Genomic DNA, 19,665 nt, shown 5'->3' with positions numbered 1-19,665 from the left:
TGTAATTGTAAATCTGGCATGTAGAGAATAGTTAAACTGACGACTAATCCCATTTTTTCAGCTATGCTTTGATTCACCTAGATACCGGTTATCGATCAGTGCTTAATGATGAAGTTGTGAATAACACACAGACACACATTGTATTGCAAACCAGTTACAATTATTAATACCATGTCTTGAGAGGAATACGTCAGCATTAGTGTATTTAACAATTTCCATGTGAAATATTCCATCATGAGTTTGGCGAATCTTTATTTATTGGTATTATTATTCTTTTTTCACCAGCTACATTTTGACTCAATATCTATTGGTGCAGAGTGCCCATTAGGTTTCCTGCTGTCACTGACGTTGCCTATGGTCGACACCGTTGAATTGCGTAATCTCTCCTACGACAATAAAGAAAATAGTCATACGGTCGAGAACATTATTTTGTGGGCGATGAGCACAAATCTCACCAATCGGATTAGGTAAGATAAAATATCTTTATCATAAGGCTTCCTTCAGTTTTGGTTAAGACAAATGAATGTATTGACAACAACAACTATGAACAGTTTTGAGGTAACGTGTGTCTTACTTTGTGGCTACATAGTATGACTAACGTAAATATTATTTTGTAATTTGCCAAGGTAATATGACTAACTTAAATGTTATTTGTAATTTGCCAAGGAGATAAGAAAGCTAGCATTCCTAACTTTAAACCAACCGAATTTTCTTTGTGCTATTAATTATTCATTTTTGCAGATTTTTGAAAGGCAATGTTCCTGCAAATATTGACCCCGAATGGATAAGCAAATGCAATATCACAAGTAAGTTTAACAGTTACGTAACTTTAATCCTGTGTTTATAACGGTAAGTGATGTTCAATATTGTGTGTCAACAATTACTGATTAACGGATACATTCCACTTCAAATGGACGACTAAGTTTAAAAAGAACTTAACTAATTTAATCATCAACAATTTCAATTACGAGTTAATCATTTCATGTAAAAATTCTAATTTTATTTGTCAATAACATGGGATTTGTTTGTCCGAAAATATTATTTAAAAAACGACTTCTTTCTTAATCACTTTCCACACAGACACTAGATAAAGATTGTCCATCATGTTTCAGGATTGTTTATGAGACCCATATTTATAACTACATCATTTTTATAATAATTGGAGCCTTTCGTTTTCTTACCAGCTGAGTAGGAAGTCTAATTTCAGGAAAATACCAAAGACAAGACTTAATAGCTGTCCATCGGGCACTAGTACTTATAAGATTTGTTATAAATAACTTTCGTTTTCATGTTGCTGTCTTATTATTATCTTTAAAATTAAAATCTAGTTGAAGATTAAACCTACTGAAAGATCATAGGGCCTGGGGGATTTTCTCGATGAAGATTTTAATGTAATACACAACGCAAGTAATGGCGTATAAAATGTGCATACACTGTGCGTGTATGCGAACAATGCACGCGTCGTTATTCTCCAACCAGCATGTAAACTCATTTCATTATGCAGTAGATATGTAAAGTACTTTTGAAAGTATCTTTACATTTGAATGTATCTTACTTTTATTAGATCATTGTCCATTTTGTCTACGATTAAAAGAGTGACTTAGACATCGCATCGGGTGCAAGGTTTATAATATCAGGCCACCATGTCTGATGTCATATTTGGAGAATGTATGTGAATATTTGCCTTTGTATATATACTGTGGCCAATATGCACATTACCGATGTACGTACATATGTATGGAAGCGCGTTGAGCGTCAAAGTTCATCGGTGGTTTAGACACACCCGTACGACCAATTAGGCTGCTAGAGCAGTTCATACTGTAAACACATAACAGCGTGACGTGTTATTGACATGTAAGATGGAAATATACGTGCAATTTCGTATTGTAAAACAAATATATATGATATGAAACAATGTACAGGTAACATATGATGTATTTCCACCAATCTTTATTAATTATCTAAATGTAGTTACAAGAGTGAGGCCTACTATTATGGCTATAGATGCTACATTTACCGACTTTGAAAGGTAGAAAAGCTAGGCTAATAAGTGATATCAAATGCGAACATGTTGTCGATCGATGTTGTGTTTCAGTTACATATAATGCTGACGGGAGCCAAAGAGGAAACGACCAAATTTTGGACATCGTAAGCGGGACTTGGATGAAACCTACCATTACAGCTGTTGCTTAAGGGTAAATACGTGGGTAACCTTTTTATATGATATTCTATACCGCACGAAAATCAGAGTAGAATGAGGGATTGAGGTCATGAAGGTAAATCTAATACGCACAAAAAGAGTTTTTAGTTCATGTCTACTCCCTTCATTTAAGTAAATGGATATAAGCGTGCGCATTACATATTAGCTCTGTACAACTTATTCAACTGGACTGCAAATATAACTGAATGGTGATTGTCTTTCCTTATCCTTGTCGTAGGTTTGAGGCATCGGAAACATAATTTAAACTAATGACACCATTGCATATGTGATACAAAGTGTTACTTGGAGTTATTGCAATAGGATATATCTTACACGAGATACCTACAATTCTCGCTGTTTTAATTTAAAATATTAATTCATCTGATATTGATTGTGACTTCCATATTTTATCATGTCATATGAACATACAATGTTTTGATGCAAACATTGGATAATATTAATAGAAATATATCAGTACTTGATATGATGGTACCTAGGTGAACGAACTCCTTAAACGGAGTTGTCATTTTTAATAGCATATAGAATACAGTGTCACCTCGTGTAAGCTGAAATTAAGGACCTAGTTGACTCACGAGAAAGCATGATGGCATACATTTATTGATTTCTTTTATCTTTCAGGAAAGTTCTTTCAGCTGTTAGGTAAATGATTGCAAGAAGACCCGTCTAAATATATGGAGTGATGTGGAATGCCCCCATCTCGATAACGGGTTACTCAAGGGCGTAGGAACCGGGGGGCTGGGGGCGCCAGCCCCCCAGTGAAAAATATGGGGGGGCGGAAGTATCATTCCGCCCCCCCCGCTCCGCAAGTCAGAAAACCCCTTTTTCATTTCCAAATGAGAAAAAAATCTCATTTGGAGCACCAAATTGCATTTAAGGCCAGGTGAAAATGCAAAATTCTTTACGAAAATGGAGTGGGAGTTGAAGTGTGCTATATTGCACCAAATTGCATCTGAGGCCACCTGGAAATGCAAAAAATTTCCAAAGGGACACCCCCTCCCCTTACACCCCTCCCCCAGGCCGGCCATCAGTCTTTAGCCCCCCACTCAAAAGTACCTTCTTACGCCACTGGGGTTACTGGTGAACCATATCGGGCATTTCAACAGGAAATGAACAATAAAACAATCAGTTCCCAATAATAACATAATAATTCTTTCCCGACTTAAGTTGTACAATCATTTGGATGGCAGTGAGACAAAACCAGAAAAGACTCATTAAAACCAGAAAGATGCGTGTTAAACAAAACCCCGGGGATATATCGATTGACTGTATTCTTTGCTGGCGACCTGTGAACAATCGTGATGAATATTATTCAAACTTAAAGTGTCTAAGGATACTTTAAATTAATATCATACCTAATCATACGTTAGCTGGTGGTGTTTGAATATATAACTTGAACATAAGTTACATTTAGGTTTTAGTCTATATCACTTGCAAGAATATAATATTTTTGCATCAATCATATGACAAAATTATGCATGACTGAAATATGCCGACACCGATAATAATGTCTTAAGTATAAACCGAGGAAAACATGAAATTATATAAATGTGGATGGTATTGCTATGTTTCACGCAGTATGCCTGCATTCACACTGTATACATTGTTAGTCATAACATCATTCATGTTGGATAGATGAGATGAGATGTTTATTCATAGTTAAAAGTTTGAATAGATTCATACAGCTGTTACTATTAACACTCACAGTAATTTTTGTCAAAAATTCCATTTTCCTTGCAAGACCATGTAACTTTAGCACATTGCACAAGGTTTATCAAAGTGATCATTATAAAATTACAAGTCTTTTTCAGTCATTTTTGAAATCTTACAAAGGTTGTTATAATGTACAAGATTTAACGTTGATATTTAGCTTATAAGACTTTAAACGTGTTTGTCACTATTTCACATTATTGTTGTCAAAATGATAATTTTCTTATCAACCTGATTATTTCTCATCCAGTGATATTCTCATTTAGGCTACTGCGATTCTATAGTGTGACGATGAGCTGTAGTTAAGCTGTAATAAAGCTGATAAGTATTAATGCAATATGTAATGTGGAGGATAAGATACATGATTTGATTGGTGCATGTACCCACAAAAAGATTGGACAAGTTTATGTTAATTAATTTTGAAAGTTTCTGTGGAATACCAATGTCATTGGGCTGAGGGGTTGGGGCGAGCGAGACATTTGACTGGGAACCCCACCCCGCCGGTTACTCCACTATCCTGGGTGACTTTTCTTCAAAGACACATTAATTTATTGGTGTAGAAATATTAAAACCTCTTATAACGGCTATTATAAAACTTGGTTAAAGGAAATGAAAAAATAGCAGGTATTTCCGACACCGAACACTACACACATAGGCGTAGGAGGCGGGGTGTCTGCAGCCCCCCACCCCAACCAAATATTTTTTTTCTGAAAATTCGGGCAATATACTTTGAATTTTTCGGGCACCTACTGAAAGAAAAATAAATTTCAATGATGTAGCTAAAGGAAATGAATAGTTTACAAAATATGTCCTTGATAATTACAATAAAGTTCTATGCTTGGCCGACTAATTCGCCATTACTAATGTAAAAGAGAATTTGACATATTTGGACCTCCATGCTTTTCTCCATCTACATAAGACATTTCGTCGTTTACATTAGCATCCCGCGGTATACTGCGCAACTTTCACGGACCGTATGGTATACGATGGCTTGCGATGTAATAACCGTTGCTTGTATATGTTATTGACGAAAAATTTAGGTTATATTTTTCGGGCAAGTCGTTACAGCACCCAAATTAAATTGGGCCCCTACGCCTTTGACTACACACGACGGCAGTTTGATATCTGCTGTTTGCTTTACAAATTCGAACAGGCGCGTAGCGAAGAATATGCCAAGGGAAGGGCGAAGAGTCAAACTATCTTAGCGTAGCGCCACTATGATTTGGCGCGAAGCGTACAAGAAAATTTTGTCCGAAAATGGCTCCCAGATCGCTGGAAATTACACTTTCCAGGTCTTGAAAGATGCATCTAAGCATTTTCTATTTTGAAATGACTAGCGATATCATAAACAAATATGCTCGGGGGGGGGTCGCCTCCTTCCCGAAATGCGTCATGTTCCCCGACGACTCGGTCGAGTTCGGGACCCGCCACAGTTGGTTACATAGCACAATTGTTTAAGGCGTCCATACACACACACGCGTTATGATAGACCATATATAGTACATAGATACATTCGTGGGAGAGGATAAATGGAAACGTCAAAAATGGAGTGGTCGGTGTAAGGGGTAGGGTGAGGCTCATGCCCCTTCCGAAATCCTCGATCCGTCACTGGCTACCCTGCCATGTGTTTATAATAGTGATCAGCGCTGTAATGATGTCACTGTTCCTCTTTCTCTTCCCGGTGTCTTGGCGTTTTCTTTTACTCCCTTCTTTTCTCCTTTTCTCTCTTTCTTCTTTTTCTTTTCCCTCCCTTCCTCTCCTCCTCCTCTTTTTTTCCCCTCTTTTTTCCTTTTTTCTTCTTTTTTTCCCCTCTCCTCTATTTCTTACCCGGGGGGCGCGCGCCCCCAACGCCCCCCCCCCCGGATACGCACCTGAACATTGTAGCGTAAGCTTATATTATACAGTTCGATCTTTGAAAGAAAACTATATTCAACTCAATAGAATTCAGCATCTGAAAGAGGGTTAAATTAAGGAAATACCACAGATATACAGGTATAGTCTGATTTTTTTGTTTTACAAATGCAGCTATATGAAGGGGACATATTTTCTTGATGTTAGGCTACAACACTTTCTCTACATTAATCGTAAAAACTGGCTACATTTAGAATCCATTGGCTTTTCCAGAGTGATGTTGCAAGTAAGTCGTGACCCGAAATCACCAGAGTGCCAGAAGTTGGGGACATCGAGGTCAGTTTGGTTTCATTTTTGCCAAAAAATGAAGAGAATTAAATACAAAGGGAAGAAAAATATGTCAATTATGACACCAAGGTTATAATGTGCATTGGAATGGAATATTACTATTAAAACCTAATTTATCTTTCAATTACATTAATCAACTTGAATTCGAAACAAGGAAGTTAGACATCAATAACCCTTCAAGAGCACGAGGTATCGTCAATTACATGTATTTGTTAAGCAAAGGAATACATTGGTTGTTGGTACCTAACAAAAGTAGTACTCGTTAGTTAGTTTCACTTCAGTTCCATGCTTTATTCTAGCATAAGCCATGAGGCTATGACCCTGGGTAGATACGATTATAAATATCAAATTAACCTCACAGGTAGTATAATTCATTGATATTAAATATCCATATATAGTGTTGGACTTTGTATTTCTTCGTATAACTCATGTTGCAATATTTCATTTCAATACAATGATTGATTGTGGTACATGCTAAAATATTATCTTAGAATATACTGACACATATTAACTAATCCACTTGTGCATTTTACTTTACTTACAGATCGTCGATTAGTACAAGATAACAAATGCGACAGCGTTTCCACATGTGCAGTAAAAAATAATCTAGAAGTTTGTTCCTTCTTTAAAATCTATGAATGGTTAACCTTAAGTTTGAAAGTTACTCGGTCGTTTTGTTTTTTTTGTCAACCGGTTATTCTTTAAACAGAACGAAAAGGGAAAAACATCTTACTTATAAGGGAAAACAGAAAAGGCACATGATCTTACAGCTCGTGTAATTTTGAGATGTAGGTCACACATTAATATTATCATTACCAAACAACAAACCAACCTTTGAACACCACTCCCATTAGATCTAGATTTAATATTCAATGATAATCATATGTTCAGAATACAACAAATAGAGTTAAGTCGAACGACCTTTGTAACCACTACGTTGGTAAAGATAAGTAGCGTTAGTACTTAAAGTCGATGTAAGTATATCATTACCCAACGCATAGCTTCTCTATACGTGTCACAATATCACGGCTGGTATTTTTTAGGTAAGCAGCAGTCTCGAATAATATTTTCTTGTTTTCATCATAATTCACGTCATATTTATTAGAATTGATATAATGATATAATCGATAGTGTTGACAAGACTCAAAGTTCGATAAGACTGGTTATTCTTGTTCCCTAAAATGCCTTAAATGAAGGTATGAGTTGCAGTAACCGATTGTAATCGTGTGACCGTCAACGATACAAAATGGCCGACGACTTATTGTAGGCCTATGTATCTGCAGTACTTTGTTATAACGCCATTTCATTCACTGATCGACCAGGGAACTGCAGTTCTGTTTCCCATCAACACCAATGGCGTTATAACAACTTAACTAAGGGTAATTGGAAGTCTAAATTAAACAAGAATTATAAAGAAACAAATAAGAACGAATGAATAAAAACTTGATGTTTTGCCGTCGATCGTGTTTATATTACCTGGGATGTACCCCTGGTGAATATGGTGCACAAGGTAAACGTTGAACTTGCTTTATGGAAGTATGTACACTAGGCAGTTGACAGAAATGTACAGTGAAAAAATGGTACTTGCATTTCACATCCTAAATAGTCTACACAATTAATAGCCATTATGTCTATGGATATGTCTCATAACTAGAATATTTATATGTATATAAAAATATAAACACATTAAATTTTAGTGATTTTTAGTGATGATTAAAACATTTCATGAGATGTTTGTATCAAACTGTTTTGTTATCATCAAATTCTTCATAACTATTTACTGAAAAAAATTAAATTAAGACAAAATGTGTATCTTGTAGCGATGTATTACGGGCGATCTTTTTCCATCTTTTTCCATTACAGCTTTATACTGACAGCAATCGAAGAAGCAAGGATGGAAATAACAACGATTATTTTGTCTCTAGAGGTATCGATGATACTAAGTTTAGGTGAGATTAACTGAACATTGTTCAACTTAGTTATGTATTAGAATTCAATATATGTATATTTCGTTAGCAAATGAAAAAATTGTTTTTATAATGCATAAAGCATTAATCCAATCAAAAATCATTTATTAATAAACAAGAAAGCCGATTTACAATACTTTGTACATGAGTGATTGTAATATATATTGCTTATAACAGAAGAAATCCCCTCCCCCATCCCTCTGGTGTTTTCTCGCTAAATTTGACATGAAAACGTTGATGTAACTCCACACAAGGTTCTTGTACGTAAGAGGGTGGATCCATATGAGACAGCTATAAGGTGCATCCAAGTTACGTGTCATCCTGAAAAACAGGTGTTCAGACTGAGCTATGTCAATCTCACATAAACTTTGACCGCAAAAAGCGAAAGTGTTGTGTATCCACATAGTATGGACTTACATATGATGCCTCAATATTATCAAAGCTTTCTTGGTTTCATGTTTACAAATTTTTCAGACCTATGTTGACGGCAAATGAACTTTGAACTTCAATTGTAATAAAGTTCTTGTATACTTACCACATACTTAGTTTCAGTATCTGAATTACCTAGTGAGCAAGGTTTTTAAGCTTTTGTTGACCGGAAACAACATTTGACATCACAGATTTAATCTACACACCAATCATGAGTTCATCCATGATTCAATTTTGAGGTGTTAATTTATCTTGAGCTCAAATGACTTTGACCCCCACCAATTTCAATTTGTGGGTGCCTCCTTTATCTGTTGTGATTGGCAATGTGGAGAATCTGTGACTTGGTTGGGTTGAGTTCCATTCTCCAGTTGTTACACCAGTTGTGTATTGGGTTGTCTGGTTGTGGCTGGCCCAATTCATCAGCATATTGCTAAATTTGATGCAGGCGTTGTCTTGGTGAGGAGTGTCGCCGACGTACAGGATGCATAGGATGGGGCTGATGATGCTTCCTTGGGGCGTACCGTTGGTGAGTTGTAGTAGTGAGTAGAGTGATTAACCAATTTTGAAGTTGATGATTCGATGAGACAGGAATCTGGCAATCCATCTTGTAAATTTGGCCGGGAAATGATACTTTCTGGTTTTGAGTAGTAGACCCTCGTGCCATATTCTGTCGAAGGATTTTTCTGCATCGAAGAAGGCTGCTATTGTATGATGAAATTTGGCTTTAGGCGTTGACATGTCTTCCAAATCCATGATATAAGACGCTATCATATTATAACATTTGCAAAATATTCTTTTTTATCAGCACATGGCCTACATTGCAATGAGAAGGAGTATGCCACATTTGGCCAAGATGTCGTTATAGATTGTCAGCTAAGATTTTTCAGTGATGTATACTGGTACAGTGAGAAAACCTCGTTTGAAAGTCCCCTTGTAAAACTTGAGAACAAGCAGAAAGTAATCCTAGAATCTGGAGAAGGAAACTATGACATTTCGGAGACAGGAGCTTTGTTGATCAAAGACGTAGTGAAAGAGCGCTGTGGTTTATACAAGCTCTTAAGTTTTGACAAAGATGGAATCTACGAAGAAGCTTTTGTTCGCTTAGAACTTTTAAGTAAGTGTATTTCCCTGAATGAAAGAAATGGTTTATATAAATCGCATCTTGTCTGATGACGAATGAAAACGTACACTGAGGCAAATTTTCTTCAAATATTAAAATATTACATTGTGGATTGTCACGAGTACCTTGATTATTAACTCATTCTACATCGACAAGTTACTGTAACGCCGAATCATTAAAAAAATAGTCTCTACAGGCAGGGAAGTTTGCATAAATAATACATATTAATGGTGTGATTATCTTGCTTTACAATGGTAACAAACAACATTCCAAAGTTAAGAATCAGTTAGTTTGTGTTGATCATTATAGATACCACATTTGAGTTAAAATGTTCAATTGTAAGCCAGCCAACGTGTAAGTTGTATAATAATCCCTTTCGGGTTTCTCCAACAATATTGTGGTCGCTTAAGCGTCGTACAAATAAATGCTGATTTGAATGATATAACTGATGCATAATGAAGCTTTAAGGTACTATTTGTTAATTTTTCGTCGCAGATAAGCCTCATCAAGAATGTCTGGTGGTGTCCCTTTGTGATTCCTGCTACTGTAGTTCTGACGCAAAGACCAACCACAATGTATCTTGCAGTGTCCTTGGTGCTCGTCCTCAAGTAAACGTCAGCATAATCACTGAAAATGAAGACCTCTACAATGTTACCGTCCGGCATAATACAGATACGGATACTTTTGATACTATTGCTTACATGGAGGTTTCGACCGATACTTGTGGTTCAAAACTATCAGTGAGATGCACTGTCGTTGGAAGTAACATATTCGGCATTAAGGACAGCTCTATTGATCTAAATTCAGGTAAACGTTTGTATGAAACCTTTTTGTATATTAACCAGAACGCTATAGGCCTAGTGCTTCCTTGCCCAATTTGATATGACTGACCACAAATGGTCTTCTAATATTGTGCTTTATTCACTTCAAATAATGAATAAGGTATACTCATAAGGTCAACTGATATATATATATATATATATATATATACATATATATATATATATATATATATATATATATATATATATATATATATAGACATGTATTTCCCATGTGACATCAACTGACTGAATGTCAAGGGCCAATTTTTTCTTCCTTTTGCACTTGGTTTGTTAAGTTGAATGCCAAATGCATTAATTTAGTACTCACTTAGTACTCAAGTCCGAATGGCAACATACATAAATAAAATGTTAACAAAGCGACAACAAGAAATAGCAACTTGAACCTTGTTTTTCGATAATTAATTCCTTGTAGCACCATGCATTCAAACCACCGACACACTCACTGACGCCACAGCGAAGGATGAAGAAATATTTGCTTTCCTCGATGATTTGAGATTAGTAATTGTTGTAGCTTTCGTCGTGACAGCGGTAGTGATATTTATGGTCGTTATCGTCTGTGTTACTGTATGTAGAAAAGGTAAGGAATTGTCCCATATTAATTTATATATATATATATATATATATATATATATATATATTACTCTTACCATTTAGATAATTTTAGACATATGTTAATTATTTCTAATGATAATTTCTAAGTAGTACGTTAACTATACATCCACAGCAGTGCGTCTATATTCATGTTACGACAAAAACAAGATAAACAAAAGAATCATGACAAAACGTCTGTGTATTTGTAAATTGGTGTGCTTACACGTAAACCAAGAACCTTATTTATTTGTGGCAGATATGAATGCTTTGTTAACGGTTGATTTTAATACAACAGGTAAATATTTTAACATTAATACCCAACATCAATATGAAGTTCCTCTCTGAGATATCTGTTTTGCATATTTAAATGTAATGTCATTATCTTCCTTGGAATGCAGCAGTATATATTCGTACGTACTATAGTTACGTACATTTTGCATTCACAGCTCGATATGCATAATCGTGCTACTGTAACAAAACAATCTGGACAACCCTCCAATAAAAGTGTACATTAACGGATATACGTGTCGCCTTTGCGTATACAGCTGTGATCATAAAATAAATTGTACTTTGTTGGTTTAATTTTCAAACGTTGCTCGCCAGTCACTGCACCGGTTTACCGTGCACCCCTTGAGAGACGGTCTTCCCAGGCTGCCAAGTTGCATGCTTCATCTGCCAAATTTGCTGAAATACTGGCCAAATCCGATAGCAACCTCCCAAATGACAAAATAGGGTACGGTACTGAACTAAAATCTGGAGAATGACTCCAGAGAGCAGTGGGACAAGTAAAGGAAAGAAAGTATATATGGAAAGTATATATTCTTTCCAGATACTTTTCAAACTGGGATATCAAAACACATCCTGTACTATAGAGAAATACTATAGAGAAAGCCAGAAAGTGTCATATCCGGGCATCTAGTGGCAAAAAACATGAAACAGTTGGCACCATGGTTGAGCTTGGGCAAATGCCTTTTGGGGCGTATTTACATTGCTGCACCGTTCCTTGTTACGCCACATCCGCCAACCCCAGAACCCACCAAACCCGGCTCAATTTATACTGTTAACTCTGTTATTGTACCTAAATAATTTGATTTGCACTGCTTTCACGTTATTAGAAAAATCAAAGTGTGGTTCCCACCTTCTGCCTATCTTCTGTGTTTGTGTTCACGTCCATAGGATGATTATAGGTGGTTACATCAGTTCTCGTACTTTAGCAATAATGAACTTGGAACAGAGAGATCACCGTAACTAGAAACTATATGTTTTATTTATTTCAATCGGTTTTTGGGACTGGAAAGCAGATCAATATTTCAGCAGTCAGACAATGAAATCATCTTCTTAGATTTGCCGCTGTGATTTTAACAGTTGTATATACATGTTACATTGTGTAAACTACAATTTTGTAAAGTTTGGTTTGAATATGTCATATATTTGTATCCCGCTTATTATAAAGCTTGTTGAACGTTCTGAAAGATTGAGTGAATATGAATATCATTACTGAAGTCATCTTTTGCACATAGTCAACACGAGTCTCAACGATGTTAGTCCTCTCTGAAATGGAATTTTTAATTATAAAAGTTTAAAACGTAAATTGGAAACATTTTTCTTTTAAAGGAATGACTGACAACTCCCAAAAGGAATTTCAGGAGAATAACTTCGAATTGGTATGTCGATGTAGTGTGTAATATCAACATATTGTGCAAACCGATATAGTATGTAATATCAATAAAGTGTGTAATATCAATATAGTGTGTGATATCAATATAGTGCGTACATCAATATAGTGTGTAATATTAATACAGAAGGCAATATCAATATAGTAGGCAATATCAATATAGTAGGCAATATCAATATAGTAATAACTATTTATATTATGATATTTAAATTTTCAACAACCATTCCTTGTGCTATAAGAATATTGCTTTATTACAATGTTAAAAATAAACTATACGCAATACAATTAGAAAAAATGTTGATAGATATTAACAATCCATATATTGCCAGATTTTACTAGTTACATGCATAAATGTGGTGGTTCTTAGATCTTTGGGAGTATCTACGTGTAGGCTGTATTTCCCGACATTGGTTATAGCGTTTCTTTGAATGGGACTTTGTATTACTAAATATTAAATTACACGGATCGCTATTTTTCATGCAACATAGTCAATTTGTAATCAACAACATTCAACCATCAAATTAATTTGTTTTTTGCAGAAAAGACTATCATTTCCAACTTTTTTTAAGTGCCATGTTTCTATCGTCCACAGAATGCAACAAAACCTCTTCTCAAACAGTCATCTCATTTATCAAAAGGTATTTAGTGCATGATTCAGTATTGATAATTGTAGTTTTTCTCTTAACATGTAAAGACAAGACAATCAACAAAAGGGAATCGTCCCTTTAAGGAAATGCTACGAAAATCGCGTATAAGTATGTCAATGATGTTACACGACTAATTCAAATCCTATTTTCGACAACGAGAACATTCCTAAACAAAATTATCAATTTGTTGTAACCAATGTTTAACAAACATTTAAAAGTTATTCTTTTCGCCAGAATGTTGATGAAAATTAAGACTAAACCTGTCATATAATTTTTTTTTGTGACTCTTCTTGTTTCAAGGAGAAATGGAAAAGTTGATAAAACATCTTCAAGATCGATATCAATCGATGAGCTACATAAAACCACTGCCATGGGGAGAGAAGGTTCTCATCGATGAACTCTACACTGACACTATATGTCATGTAACTTATCCGAATCGCCCCACAGAAACCAAGACCAGCACATCATTGCTGGATCCAAAGGTCTCTCAAAACATAAAGAGGGCGTTGTTTATTGCAGATATTGGTCATGGGAAGGCAACACTTCGTCAGTATTTAGCCTGTCAATGGTCAAAGAAGAAACCAAATGAACAAGAGAAAGAAATGCTTTTTATCCTGCCGCTGACAGGAATCGACATTAATGCCGGTATTGGAGAACAATTACATAAAACATTGCCAGGAGATATGAATATCTCACGTGAACAACTGTGTGACATTATACTGAAAGGAAAATGTCATCTACTGCTGGATGGATTAGACGAAATAAGCCAACACGAAAAGACTAGCAGTACACATGTTGTGTCACCTGGTGATATTTCAGTGAAACGTTTATTGAACGAGTCCATGTTGAGTCAATACCCACATCTGAGGTTATGGGTTACATCACGTAAGATAGATCAGTCAAAGTGCATTTACGGAAAGCCATACGTTGAAGTGCAGATATTAGGATTCAATGCAGACGAAATCAAAACATACGTCCGTAAAACATTGGATTATTACAAAAGACTGAAGCCGTGTGAGAAAAGAATAATTCACAAAGATGGTTCAATTGATTCATCAGACGTTCCAAAAAATAAAGAAACAAGTGAAGAAAATGACGAAGAGATAATAAAGAAAACAATTTTTACCTTAGACCAAAATGATTTAGTGCAAATCTTCAGAGACACACCGATGTATATGGTTATGTTTATTCATATCATAATGTCAAAGCTACTCGCAATCAATGGGGCAATCAATGAGTTGAACATGAACAAGATGTCTTCATTAGTTAGTTCAATCATCACTTGCCTCGACATAAGGTTCCTGGAGAAGCGGGGTAACGAAGCTAAATTAACACAGCTACCACAGTTACGTACGAAACTCGCGAAAGCATCTTTAAAATATGATCTAGATATAGGTGAATCGATTGAAAACTCAGATTTGAAGAAAGAACGTCTTCAAGCTCATGAAATAGAAATGGCTCAATCCATTGGATATATAAAACCTATCAAAGCGTTGCATAGTGTTGGCATGTCAAAATCAGACTACAATGTGTTCTCTCATGAATATATCCAAGAGCTCTTCATTGCGGAATACATTGTTTCGAAGGATTTATACTTTTTACAGAAGATCTTACAAGCTTTAGAAGCCAACGAGATAGAAGAAAATATAAGACGTTCCCGAATCTTACGGTTTATATGCGGCATTTCTACAACCACAAAGAGAGAAGAAGCATTGAAGTTCTTATTGCTAAATGGATGCTGGAATACATTAACAGATTGCATGTACGAATCGGAAAACTTTGAGGGTATTCTTGATAAGGAATTTAAAGCAGAATCTGTCAAACCGTCGAAACTTTTGCAGAAATATATGTCACATTTGAAGATCATAGTTGTGCGATTAGACGAGCAATACCATCAGAATGCGTTTAGACTGTTTATGGTGAAGTGCCGTCGTTCAAATGTAAGTTCAGTATTTTGTTATCTACAAAATGTATTCAGAAGTCACCAAAAGGCTTAATCGATACAAAGCTGGTGGAGGTTAATTTACACTTAGCGATGTTACCTTGTATATTTTTTGTCATGTTGTTTATCTTTCAATGCATTTTTTTTCACAAATTTTGTCATCTCCATCTTAGTACCAAATTGATTAACCCTTGACACTTCGCAGGGGCACACTGGGATCTCGACAATATTTGGATACTTATATAACCGTGTATTTGATTTCACTGTTGGTGTAGTGCCATAGTATTTAACGCGTGAATTAATCGTATTGTCCAAACAACTCCAGGAAATTATCTCTGAGTTTGTTTTATTGGAATTTACACAATGCCTAAATAATGCAATACCAATGTCATTGATAACATTTGTTCACATTAAAAATACATCATTGTGCGGGTGTATGGGGAGGGGTGTCTTAGACTTGGACCACAGTGACAGTTTTCTACACTTTTACATGCAGTGTGAAGCTTCTGCTAAATGTTCTCCACGTGTCTGCTGCGGGCTCAGTGCTCAAAAATGATATAAGTAATTAGTAACCGTGTAGACTTATAAGTGTAACTTTCTTTTTAATGCATAGTTTTATTGAATAGCATTCTTCATTAGTGGTACACGGGCCCTTTCTGTCAAAGACACGTTTCATCCACACCAAAGCACACTAGTCTCTAAAATATAGGTAATTAATGGGGCATACAAAGAATCAGCTTGGTTGTGGCAGGAATGTTTGCTGTTTCGGATAACTTCTTTTCTACACACAACAACTGCGCGACTAAGTAATAACCTGTCCTTCACGATAAAGAGGTGAAAAGCAAAATGCAACGGGTCATTACCTTGAAATAATTATAAAACCGCTGAATTCGTATCATTGCCGGCGAATCGGCTAGTACCTGTAATAGACGTTTAGTTAGTTAAGCAAAACAGGCCTGCTTATTCATCTAAATATCTAGATGGCTTCTTTTAATCTATACCGTCCGGTCCAAAACATAATATTAATTCGGCTAGTCTAGAATTGCAGGTCAAATGGCACCTCCAACGTGTCATTTGTTTTTGTTACACTGAAAATAGAGATTTATCTTTTTAATAGGGAACAACAAGAAGGAATGTTTATAAGTGCTTCTCAATAGGTTTTGTGTGGCGTTTATTTCATTACATATAAAGAAAATACGTCACAATCTAACTTAACGCTCAGCATAATATCACTGGATAAAAACATTTTAGGAGATGCAGATACAAAACTAAGGGTGCCATAGCATACAATCCAAATGTTTGCACTTTATAAAAAAAAGTTTCGATAATATTAAATAAAGCATATTAAAACTATTGGATGATTAGTTTAAAAAAATAGATCAATGGCTGTAGGAATTCCTTGTTATCCATAATTTACAGTACTTTGTGTAAATTTTCCTTTCATTCTCGTAAAATTGAATACTCAAACGACCTCCTGTCCCCACCTGATAAACCCTGAAAGCGGCATATCAAAGAGGTGCTAAATCAAGCTATTTGCAAACCCAAGCTCTTTTATGATTTAGACGTGGAATATTCTTTGGAGGCGATTTCCATTGCAAAGTGCCCAGTTCCTCCTTTATACGCAACTGCCTACAGCATCACCTTTAGACAAAGTTCTCTGTCACATGATGGTTTGTTTCATTTATCCGTCAGCCAAAGGAGAGTCCATCAAAGATGACTAAATACAAAGAAAGTTCCAATCAGTATACACACACACACACATATATATATATATATACATACATACATACATTTTACTGGAATTAGTATAGTACCGTATTGATTTTATTGACCATCTCTGTTATTGGGAATGTGGCATGTATGCAGAGAATAGTTTAACTGACGACTGATCTCATTTCTTTTCAGCTATGCTTTGATTCACCTATATACCGGTTATCGATCAGTGTATATATGATGAAGTTGTTAATAACACACACAATAAGACACACATTGTATTGCAAACCAATGACAAATATTAATACCATGTCGTGAGAGGAATACTTTATTATAATAGATTTATACATTTTCATGTGAAATATTCCATCATCAGTTGGTCGAAGCTTTATTAAATTGGTATTAATATTTTTTTTTGCAGCTACATTTTGACTCAATATCTATCGGTGCAGAGTGCCCATTGGATTTCCTGCTGTCATTGACGTTACCTACGGTCGACAACTTTGAATTGCGTAATATATTCTGCGTCAATGAAGAAAGAACGTTCTTGAAAATTATTTTGTGGGCGAAGAATACAAATGTCAACAAACGGATCCGGTAAGAAAAATTAACTTTATCATTAGTCTTCCTTCAGTTTTGGTTGTGACAAGAATATATCGACAACAAATATTAGCTAACACAATGGACAATTGGTCGAGTAACTTGTGCCTTACTTAGTAGCTTCATAGTATGATTAACTATATTATTTTGTAATTTACTACGGAAAGTAAGAAAGCAAGTTCCATTCCTAACTTTCGACCAACCGTTTTTTTTTTCTGTGTTCTATTTATCATTCATTCTTGTAGATTTCTGAAAAGCAATGTTCCTGCAAAGGTTGATTGCAGAGGCATAAAAGGGAGCCCTTTTAAAAGTAAGTTTAAGAGTTAAGAACGTTTAATACCGTTTTTGTAACGTTAAAATTAAGTAGTGTTCAATATTGCGTGTCAACAAAGTCATGAGTAACGGATACATTTCCATTTCAAATAGACGACTAAATTTAAAGTGAATTTAACTGATTCGCACATTAATAAATTGAATTGCGAGTTATTCATTTCTTATCACAATTTTTATTATATTTTTAAATATAATGCGATGTGATTGCCTGAAAATTTCATAACAAAAGGAAAGGACAACTTACCGTAATCACTTTCCACACAGACGCTTAATAAAGATTGTTCACCGTGTTTCACTCTATGAAGAATTCAATGACATACACGAGGCACGCGACAGCGTACAATATGCGTCTACAATGTGTGTATGCGAACAATGCACGTTTCGTTATTCCTCAACCAGCATGCATACACATGTAGCCTACGTTATGCATAGGAAATGTTAATCACATTTGAACGATATGCAACATTTGTTTATGTATGTTTCTTTAACAAATCATTGTCCATTTTGTCTAAGATTAACAGAGTGACTTAAACATCGGATTGGGTGCAAGGTTTATAATATCATACAGCCATATCTGATGTCAGATTTGGAGAATGCATGTAATGTGAATATTTGCCGTTTTGCCGATGTACGTACATATGTATGAAAGCGCGTGAAGCAAGTTCACCGGTGGTTTAGACACACCCACACGACCAATTAGTCTGTAAGATCAGTTCATACTGTAAACACATAAAAGCATGACGTATTATTGACATATAAGATGGATATATAAAATGGCAATTTCTTATTGGAAAACAAATTAATATAAAACAATGAACAGGTAACATATGATGTATTTCCAACAATCTTTATTAATTATTTAATTGTAGTTACTACAATTACTATATTATGACTGCATATGTTATTTTTACCGACTTTGAAAGGTGCAACAGCTATACTGATAAGTGATATCAAATGTGAAATTGTTGTTGATCGATGTTGTGTTTCAGTTGCATATAATGCTGACGGAAGCGACAGAGGAAACGACTATATTTTGGACCTCGGAAGCGGGACTTGGAAGAAACCAGCCATAACAGCTATTGCTAAAGGGTAAATATGTGGGTAACCATTGTTTTGCTATGGTATTCTATACCGCACACGAATCAGAGTAGAATGAGGGAATGATGTCATGAAGGTAAACCTTACATGCCCAAACAGTGCTTTTAGAATAGTTTACGTCTACTTCCTTCGTTTAAGTAAATGGATATAAGCGTGCATTTTACATATTTTAGCTCTGTACAACTTATTCAATTGGATTGCAAATATAACTGAACGGTGATTAGGTTTTTTTTTTCCTTGTCGTAAGTTTGAGGTATCAGAAACATAATTTGAACTAATGACGCCATTGCATATGTGATACAAAGTGTTACTTGGAGTTATTGCAATAGGATAATCTTCACAAGATACCTACAATTATCGCTGTATTAATTACTTATAATAATTCATGTGATATTGATTGTAACAATATTTTATAATCTCATATGACCATACAATATTTTGATTCAAACCTTGGAAATTAATATAAATTGATCAGTAGTTTATATGTTGGTACCTAGGTGAACGAACTCCCTAAACGAAGTTGTCATTTTTAATAGCATATATAAAACAGTGTCACCTCGTGTAAGCTTAAATTAAGG

At 35.3% G+C, this 19,665-nt stretch overlaps 2 protein-coding genes across 9 annotated transcripts in view; one reads left to right on the top strand and one right to left on the bottom strand.

Annotated features, from left to right (window-relative positions):
- Positions 1-19,665, bottom strand: part of LOC139976836 (fibroblast growth factor receptor 2-like) — a 139,882-nt gene that overhangs the window by 107,007 nt on the left and 13,210 nt on the right. The gene's annotated exons all lie outside the window — the stretch shown is intronic.
- Positions 1-19,665, top strand: part of LOC139976834 (uncharacterized) — a 120,452-nt gene that overhangs the window by 98,745 nt on the left and 2,042 nt on the right. The window contains exons 9-12 of one of the 3 annotated variants that reach the window (XM_071985651.1): positions 286-467; positions 742-806; positions 2,096-2,195; positions 2,840-3,201. In XM_071985651.1, the coding sequence (XP_071841752.1) occupies positions 286-467; positions 742-806; positions 2,096-2,193 (345 nt within the window). In that variant the 3' untranslated portion in view covers positions 2,194-2,195; positions 2,840-3,201. Of the gene's footprint in view, positions 1-285; positions 468-741; positions 807-2,095; positions 2,196-2,839; positions 3,202-18,978; positions 19,079-19,665 lie in introns of those variants that run through there. The other 2 variants (XM_071985650.1, XR_011796292.1) reach the window with 2 other exon arrangements.

This window comes from Apostichopus japonicus, chromosome 12 (assembly GCF_037975245.1).
Source record: "Apostichopus japonicus isolate 1M-3 chromosome 12, ASM3797524v1, whole genome shotgun sequence".
In the NCBI taxonomy this organism is placed as follows: Eukaryota; Metazoa; Echinodermata; class Holothuroidea; order Aspidochirotida; family Stichopodidae; genus Apostichopus; species Apostichopus japonicus.
The sequence above is the reverse complement of the archived record's forward strand: the minus strand, read 5'-3'. Positions and strand labels throughout refer to the sequence as shown.